Source organism: Sus scrofa, chromosome X, assembly GCF_000003025.6.
Source record: "Sus scrofa isolate TJ Tabasco breed Duroc chromosome X, Sscrofa11.1, whole genome shotgun sequence".
In the NCBI taxonomy this organism is placed as follows: domain Eukaryota; kingdom Metazoa; phylum Chordata; class Mammalia; order Artiodactyla; family Suidae; genus Sus; species Sus scrofa.
The window spans coordinates 111,965,186-111,974,744 of NC_010461.5; the positions used below are offsets into that span (position 1 = coordinate 111,965,186).

The window sequence follows — 9,559 nt, forward strand, 5'->3', positions numbered from 1 at the left end:
AACCATAACCAACCGGACCTGCTTCTCCCAGGAGTTAGCAGGAAATATTAAAAGCACTACAGCACATCTTTGGTATTTCGGCTTCTAGTTCTTTGGTGTTATGGCTCCACTTTCAGAGTAAGGATTAAATGAAATCATCTGAATTACCTTGATGCCTGCCTGAAGCCGCCTCCCCCAAATAAAGGAAGCCTGTCTGTCACAGGCTACCTCAGTGACTGTGTTCCCTGGCAACTGCAAGTCTTAACAGTGCCTGAGAGTTAGGAGTTTGGGGTGGGGGGGAGAGAACATGTGCTGATCAGTTCTTTTTTGGTTTTTTTTTTTGTCTTTTTGCCATTTCTTGGGCCGCTCCCGAGGCATATGGAGGGTCCCAGGCTAGGGGTCTAATCAGAGCTGCAGCCAGTCGGGATCCAAGCCCTGTCTGCAATCTACACCACAGCTCATGGCAACGCCGGATCGTCAACCCACTGAGCAAGGGCAGGGACCGAACCCGCAACCTCATGGTTCCTAGTCGGATTCGTTAACCACTGCGCCACGACGGGAACTCTTTTTTTTTTTTTTGCTTTTCAGGGCTGCCCCCAAGGCATATGGAGGTTCTCCTGATCATTGTTTAAAAGCCTAAATCATTTACTCAATACCAAAAAAGGATAAAAGAACCCAGGGCCACAAAAAAAAATGCATGTTAAGTTTTATTAAGGTTCAAATACAAAACATTCCAAAAAGAGAAAAACCATCTTTTATTCCTAAGTTCTAGATTCAACTACCAGTTAAACAAGGAAAACACAATTATTCTGTTTCTTTTACAACCAGTATAAAGCCAGAAAAATCAAAACAGATTCTTTTTCCAACAGGAGCAGAATCAAGTCTGCTGGGTCAGTAAACTATTTGCCAAACAGCTGTCTGGTCGTTACACCTTCTTCTTGAATTTAGTATTACCATTAAGCTCTACGTTCTATACTACCTTCCAGATTAAGTAAATAAATCTCAAGAGCCAAAAAAGGTCCTCAAGATGCATAAACCCAAGTGATTTAGATTACAGAATGATTGAGGAAGACAGCTATTAAGTGCAATGGCTATTTAAATTTGGTCAACACCCTCCTGGTCTCTGATTAGAAGAGCCAGTCAAAGAAGGGTTACATTTTCTGGATTATTTTCCACGATTGCAAATGTTATGTTAAACAGGATAGTACTGATACTTACTAAGCAAAAACTCTCAAAAGGTGAGTTAGTTTCTTCTAACCCAACAACTCAAAATCTGTTTCCTTTAAGAACATTAGCTTTGATGCTATTGGCTCTAATTTCCAACAGAATAAAACTATCAAATAGTATCTTGATTTGTTTCCAAGACATACGAGGTGGGGTGGGGGGTAAGGTAGGCTTACAAAACACTATTTTTTAAGAAGCAAAAAGCCAAATAGCCCAATCATTTCCAGTTTTTTGTCCTTAAAATTGTGCTTTTTATCGTTTTAGCTGTTTCCAGTTACTTTTTAGTTTCCAGATATTAGTCTTCCCTTTAGTTTCAAGACTAAATCTCAGTTCCTGACTAACTAACACCAAGAAACATTTTACTTGCTGAAAAAAATCAGACACTTATACTGGATAAAATTACCTCTTATGCCTTTCATTTTTCTAATCCAACTTTCTGACAACCAGGCGTAGTTAGGAAGTTCGAAATTGCAGTCAGTTATCTCCACGACTTTAGCTAAAGAAAAGTCAAAGCTGTAAAATCTACACACACCATCTCTAAGAACTTCCTGACTACCTCCACTTACCACTTTCCTTAACTGCGCCCCTTCCTCCACCTGGCCAATTCCTCATTTCAAGAAACTGCCACTCCCTAGTTAAGAGTGCTAACCAACACGGATGCCTTCCTTAGAGCCACAGGAACCCCTGAAAGGCAAAATTCTACTGTCTGCACCAAACCAATTCTGCTGAGGGCTGCTTATGCAACTGTTGTGCCTTAAGGACAATCAGCATTCTTCTGCTTCAACAACTCTGTAAAATGAAAAGCATGCTATCAGGCACAAGAAATCGACTGTTTTAAACTGGAAATCATTCCCCCCCCTTACATATTTTTTACGTAATTTTTGTTGTCTTAACTGGCAACAAAATATTTGCTCGAAGTTGCAAGCTCAAAAAAGCAACCATAAAACCCCATTACAATTCCTCTAAGCATCACTACGGTAATAAAGACTATAAATATTACCAGCATTTCACCAATAAAATTGTTAAAGCAGGGACTCCGTGGCAGCTGCATCCATTCACCATACAGGAAAAAAGTTTAAACTTCACACAAGTGAAAAGTTTGCTCACACACCAAATGCTAATTACACAACTCCAGCCCAGGAGTGGCTTATGAAGGTGGCATTAGCAAACCGTATGCATTCAGATACAGCTAAGAGCATTGTGAGATTAAGTGCAAGTTCTGGTGCCAGGGATTGAACTTGCACCACAGCATTAAAAACACCAGATCCTCAACCTGCTGAGCCACCGGGGAATCCCTACAGCACTTTATACATCTTATCCTCACAAACCAAGAGCTCAATTACTATCCCCCTACCACAACTTGCCAACATCAAGATACCCAAGGCGACAAAGGAGCAAAGCTCTATTGGCTTTCAGACCTGTAAAAGGCACTGCTTTCGAAACTTACCTTAGCATTGCATTTCTCTTGCTGCCCGCTTTATCTAGTGTGAATAAATCAGCACTCCATGACCATCATGACCAAAATTCTCAACCTGTAAAAATTAAATAGGTAACTAGTTATCTCTCTTAAGGAAATCCTTCAAAACTTGCCTACAACTGCCCTCTTCTCCAGAAAGACAAGGCAAGTTCAGACTTGCAGCTTAACGTTATTTCATGTTCTACTATTTCTCTTAAGTGGTGGAAGATTTCATTGGCTTGGGATGGACTGGAATGGCTTAAATGGTTAAGTTGCATGGCTTATGGATTCCCATTCTGTTCCAATGGTGCACTGCCATGTTAAATCCATAAGTTGAACGGACAAAACTTATTTGAAGGAATAAGTGCAGTGTAAGGATTTTTAGTTGGAGGTCTTCAAGTTTACTATATTCAAGAGCATCTTTTTCAACTTCATGGCTGGACCTGGGTCATGCTGCCTCAGGTTTTGCTTTTTAAAGACCACTTGCAATAGATTTTCTCCATACAGTGTAGGTTCATAGAACTAAAAACAAGTCAGGCATCCAACTAAATGTCAAGTTTGCAATGGCTTACAGGGGTAGAGAGAGGGGGACCCCAAACTTAAGCCATTTCCTACATTGACTAAAAGACTAATTTGAAAAATGTTAAAACATATGAAGCATGTTTAAAGGTCTTCATCAAAAATAGATTTAAAAAAAAAAAAAAAAAACACCCCCTCCCAAGCCCCAGATCGCCATTGGTAAACAACAGCTTTATTAAGGCCTTTAAGTGTCACACATGCTTAAAAAAAAAAAAATCCAAGTGTTGAATTTGGAGGACTTCTAATACGCTATCGAACACTTTGTTTTCCAAAGTTTTTTAAAATCTAGAAAGCATTTCCATTGCCATGAGGTACAGTGTGTTTCACTGTACTATGAGGAAGGTAAGTGTTCAATTTCGACTTAGACGGAAAAACTAGTTTGCTTTGCTTACCATCTTTGCTGTTTCACAGGCATTTGATGCTTTAAATCTGATGTGGAATGCTGATAGATTCACATTTTAGAAGTCATAAGCCTTTGAGAAGTTGGAGATAACTTCATTGCTTATCTATTTTCTCCTTTGCAATCAAGCTGTTCCTTAAAAGTGAGACACTACAGAGTTGCAAAAATTTGAAACAGTAAGAGCAAGCATCGTTTGCAGCTTCATGGTTGGTTTTGGCCAAACTTTTTATTTAGTATTCTGTAGTTGCTTAACACACACTTAAATGGTCTTATCGGGGGAGGGGGAAAGGGGTTTTCCTTGTAGATTCCCAAGGAAATGTCAGAAAGGCAAAATATGGCCATTATCCATTTGCTTTTTTTGAGTGTTTACTGGGCGAATAGCACTTTCCTTACATATAAGCATCTGATCTCAGGTTTTCATACTGAGAACATTGAGATTTCAGTTTGAAGACATTCTGAAATCCTAAGAGTAGCATAACCCCGACCACCCTCTAACAGCTAGCTTGTTTGAATAGGCAGGAGGAGGATTCATCGCTCCATTTTAGGTGGCTAGACAGTTTGTGGAAGATCTTAGAATTGCTTGCCTCATCATTTACTGGGAAAAATCTTAGAGGAAGTGGCCTTTACGGACACTTTTACTTGGAAAATTACAACACTAGCACACATGTCAAGTCTTAACACATTTAACATTTGCTTATTGAAAGCAATGTCATAAAATCAAATAAGATTAAACATTTTACTTTTTTCCTCACAAGAACATAAAAATTGTGGAAGGGGAACTTAACAGGAAATTTTAAAAAGGTAACACAATTTTTCCTTTTAGTAGTCCTTGGGTAGTTATGACAGAATAGGTTCCACTTTTGTTTGTTTCTTTGAACAGGGATTTTGGTCCAAAGTTTTGTTTGTTTTTTAATATCTGCTTCTGCCTCCCCCTCTATCAGATCGGCTTCCTCCACGGCCACCACCTCTTGGTGCTCCGCGGCTTGAACTGCTGTAGGAATCTCGTGGAGGAGGGTACCCCCTTTCCATAGAAGGGGGAAGCCCTCTTTCTTGTCTGCCAACCCGATCACGACCACTTGAGTAGAGATCACTTCGGCTGCTTGAGTAACTGTCTCGACTTCCACCATATCCGTCACGTGAGCTGCTGTAATCATCATAGCGACTGCTTCCACCATAAGATGGCGGGGGCCCTCGTGTAGGTGGAGCACTACGTGAGTTACCTGCAGGGTCAATGGTCAGGTAATATGGCAACACTATAAATTGTATATAGACAACATTTAAATTTGAATTTACAGAATTCTTGTATTAAACGTTTACTTTCTCAACTGGGAGGTTTTAAACTCTGCCATTGCTGGCCATTAACAGGGATTTGCTCATCTGCTGAGATACGGAAATGGATGGGTTTTAATGTTTGTTTGAAAAGACTGAAGACGGTGTGTATTTCAAGAGGATATTCCAGCTTGTTATTTTATAGTAGACACTCAGCCACTTTCCAGTGATAAGTTGCAATTTTGAACTGTAGACTTTCCTTCATATTGCAATGGTAAACATTTGATCTTGTTAATAAAAAATTTTTAAATTGTATTTTCACTGTTGGGGGAAAACACATAAGGCTGCCAATTTAAGCAAGCAAAATCCCCTCCAAAGCAAGCAAACAGCCTCAAAAAAAAACTTAGAAAAAACAAAAGCCCCTCACAAGACTAGGAAAAGCCCAGCTGATTAAGTTACCCCCTTAAAAGCAAGCAAACAACCCTTTAAAAGCAAGCACCACACAGCCTAATAAACTGGCTCATGAACCTAAAAAACTCAAGCTGGTGATATTCCAAAGACCCTCAACCAAAATCTTACCATAACTCTCATATGAGTCTCTGTAGGAACCTCCGCTTGGATGATCTGAATAGTCACGATCACGACCATAGCCATCTCTATCACTAAATTAAAGAGAAAAACGGTCAAGTCCCAGAACATCAATTTCTAGTTTTTAACAGGAAAAAAAAAAAAAAAGAAAAAACAAAACAAACCCCAAACCGAGCCACGACAGCAACAGCAAGCCACTTACCTATAGCCTCTTGATGGATAGTCATCACGTGAACTGGAATGACCGTAATCACGGTAAGTATAATCTCTTGGTGGTGGTGCGTAATCTCTTGTATCACGAGAACTTGGGTAATCTCTGCTTGAATAGCTATAAAAACAGAAGTAACTTGGTTCATACTTTAGATGAGCTCTCCTTCTACCCCAGTTATCAATGAAACAAAAACGACTCTATTTTTCTGTTACCTGTCTTTAGTAGAATAGCCATCATCTCTTGGGGACAAATAAACATCTCGACGAGAGGGCAGGGGTTCCCTTCGAGGTGGGCCTCCATAACTATCTCTTCCACGTGATACAGGAGCTTAAGGAAAAACAACCACTTTTAAAATCACACCCAGAAAAGTCCAAATGTGAATTTGCATTCAGGCAACGAAAAGTGGTGATATCAATTCAACCAAGTATGACAATAGGGAGCTAAATTAGATTTTCCTCTAAAATTTCTTATTCACATCTAAAATCTTTTCAATGCTCTACATTCAACTGCATGTACTGTACCTAAAACACCTGGAGTCAGTTTTAAGGAACATTTTGGGGATTCACCTCGCAAGCCTTTGCATCATGGTGGCAAGAGAGATTGTCATAAATGGAACATTTACCTCTTCCTCCCATTCCACTGCTACTGCGAACTGGTCCTGAAGGGGCAGATCTTTTAGGAGGAGGACCCCCACTTCGTGGTGGTGGTCCTCTTTTTACTGGAAGTGGTCCCCTGGAAGAACTCATGTTAAAATTCATGGAATAGCCACCATCATCTACATTGAAACAGAAAAGAAAAACATGGTAATACAAGAATCAAGGAAAAGCTACGGAAGTTTTGCCTTATCAGGAATATGACCATTATTCCTGTCTAGTTGGGCACTCCTTCGCTTTCAAGTGTCTAAGATGAGCATCTGTATCTATCTACATATTAGAAAAGCAGAACTGAAGGGTAGTTTTAAAGAAAAATCACAAATCGTTTCATTTTCCTATGACCAACACCACTAATGCCTATCAAAAACTTTCTGCAAGTATTTTCTCCAACAGGATGAACTCCCTGGATAAGGAAAAGCTAACTTAATTATCGGATGACATTGTAATTTAACTTGGGTTGCCTTCTATGTTTTCCCTAAGTCATAATCACTTTTGGTAGATGAACAAGTGTTCTCAATTTCAAAAGAGCTGGGGTCTGTAAACAAGGACTTAACCAAAGCACACACTGGTGATGGTCTGCAGTTCCTAACTTATATACCGAGCCTGAAGGAAAACCAAGTCATTACCCATGTGCCCTCCACGTGAGGGAGGTCCCCTGGTTCCTCCACTTCCTCTTCCGCCTCTAAGGCCTCTTGGAGGGCCTCTGCTTCTTGGAGGTGGAGGTGGTCCACGTCTACCACTTTCAAATGATGGTTTAGTGGCTTGTTCTACTTTGATAGCTTTTCCATCTAAGGACTAAATAGTATCAAAAACGATTGTATCAGTATTTAAAAACAATCTGCAGACCCACTGTGCACTGTGACACCAACATCCTTCGAAATGTTTTACTCATAAACCTAGCACTTAAATGCTTACTCTATAAGGTGCTGAGGATTTTAACGAAACCCTAACATGAATCCACTGCATTGCGCACTGCTTAAACAATGCCAATTTCCAACTCGTTTATCAGGACAAATAACCAAAAAGCCAAATTATCAGTTTCTGGATCCCAGATAAAGTATGATGTAATATTCTAGACTGACAAAGACTCCTAAAAGTACCTAAAATCCTCAACTTTGACTACAAAAATTGGTTCAAAAATTACAAAGGGCTGTGACCAGCAGGTTCTAGAAAACACAAAAAATACAACAGCTGCCCTAGACCAGACTTAGATAACAGTGTGCTATTTTTGTGTATTAGGAAACCTAGTATTGCACAAATCTCACCTTTCCGTTCATGTCTCTGGCTGCATCCTTAGCATCTGCTGGGCTTTCAAAGGTGACAAAAGCAAATCCTCTGGACTTGTTAGTTTCACGATCTTTCATCAAGAGAACTAAAAAGTAGTTTTCAAGGGAAAAAGAAGTGTTACTCTAGTTCAAACGGGAAAATAAAACTAAGTCTGTAAAAAGAAAGCTCAGAACTTCTTAGAGGACAAAGTACATTATCATTTCATATGATCAATGCAATCGAAATCATCATAGCTTTCTTTTTTTTTTTACAATAGGCCTCCATATAGTCTCAGATAACTCACCTTCCACTATTCGTCCATATTTGCCAAATACTGCCTCAAGGGCCTTCTCATTTGTTTCAGTATTGAGGCCACCAATGAAGAGCTTCCCAGGGCGATCTGCTTCAACCATTTTTCTCCCCTGGTATAAGTCTGTTGGGGAAAAAAGTGTTACCCTCCTTGGGAAAAGTTCCAGTTTACCTGACAAAAGTATCGGAGCTCATTTTTTTCTTTACTATAAACCATTCCTTAATAAGGTTAAGACACGGAAAGCGATCTCTTTCCTTTGCTAAGCCTCAGCAGGAAACCAATTTAAGTAGTTTGGTGACAGCAGTTTAGTTAAACTTGTTCAAAGAGCCAACGTAACTTATGCCTCCATCCTTAATCCACCTTGGCAATTTTAATTAGATTAACTACTCCAAACTTACAAAAGTAAATTCTACTTTTAATACTAGATATGTTGCCCCCTAAAGATTCAATTATCACATGCCAATTACCCTTGTTTTAAAACCCTTTAGACTCGGTCAAGGTCACAAGCCAAACGCAGGTCCGTGAGACCAAGCCCTCTCCTCCCAAGAGCTTTGCCTCTCTTAGTAAATCTAAGCGGCAATTTAAAAAAGTTTTAACCTAGTTATGGCTCTTCCCCACAAGCCTCTGCCCCGCTGACAAGGTTACCGGCTTTTTTTCTTAAAGAAAGCATCCATATCATCTATTAAGTAACGGAACGTCGAGGCGCGCGCTGTGACACTCAACACTCCGTGACTGCAGCAGAACCCAATTAAAACCCGTCATTAAAAACCGCGTGGAAAACACAAAATGGCGACACTTGGATTCAGCCCAGAAGCGCCGCCGGTCAAGGGAGTAACTTGTACCACCACGGCGGTTAAGAATATTCACAGGGCTTCCTCTCCCAAGCCGCCAATGAACGAGGACCCCGCGTAAAAGTGCACGTGCCCGCCCCGAGCGCCAGCGCCATCCCAATGCAGGTAGCGACCGCGGAGGCGCGGTCCCTCCCCGTCCCGCGCCAGCCCAGACCTCCGCCACCTCCCCCTCCCGCAGGCGAGAGCCAAACTTTCCAGAGAGGCTCTCGGCGAAGCGGCCCCCTGGCGTCCGTTTTCCTCCGACACTCCCAGCTTTCTCTAAATAGGTCGGCACCTCTGGGTTCTTAAAATGGCGCCCGCCACCCCCATCTCCAGGGAGATAATCCCAAGTTCTAACGCGGCAAGAGTCGACGGAAAATGGCCTAAAGAAAAGAACTGACCTACCGGAGGGGTGACAACGGTCCCAGGCTCCTGCGACAGCGGCTTCCTAGCAGCTCGGGACGCGGGAGGGCGGCCGGTCTCGAAGACGGAAGGGAGAAGCGGCTCGCACTACTGCGCAACGAGGGCGAACAAAGGAGACAGCAAACTTTATACTGCCCGGGAACGAGGCTCAAGGACCCGGATGGAGGCGGAGCTTAGAATTTGAAACGCGAAGGGAGGGGGAGCTGTTCCCAGCCCCCTCAATGGTTAGCTCTGCTGTCATTCACTCTTCGCTCCTCCCCTTTTCCCGGGCCCTCCGCTCTCCGGCCAGCCCTAGCGTCTAACCGTTTTCCCAGCCCCCAACCGGTGCTCCACAAACCCGCCTTTTTGCTTTCCGCTGAAATGGTTTTTGG

General features: G+C 41.7%; 1 protein-coding gene across 4 annotated transcripts; it reads right to left on the reverse strand.

Annotated features, from left to right (window-relative positions):
* Positions 674-9,359, reverse strand: RBMX (RNA binding motif protein, X-linked). 4 transcript variants are annotated; one of them, XM_021079411.1, is made up of 11 exons: positions 9,171-9,359; positions 7,930-8,058; positions 7,625-7,731; positions 6,986-7,154; positions 6,329-6,481; positions 5,919-6,033; positions 5,698-5,823; positions 5,487-5,569; positions 3,631-4,858; positions 2,651-2,735; positions 674-1,992 (listed from the first exon to the last, which is right to left on the reverse strand). In XM_021079411.1, the coding sequence occupies exons 2-9, from the start codon at positions 8,036-8,038 to the stop codon at positions 4,548-4,550; spliced, it is 1,173 nt and encodes a 390-aa protein (XP_020935070.1). In that variant the 5' UTR covers positions 8,039-8,058; positions 9,171-9,359; the 3' UTR covers positions 674-1,992; positions 2,651-2,735; positions 3,631-4,547.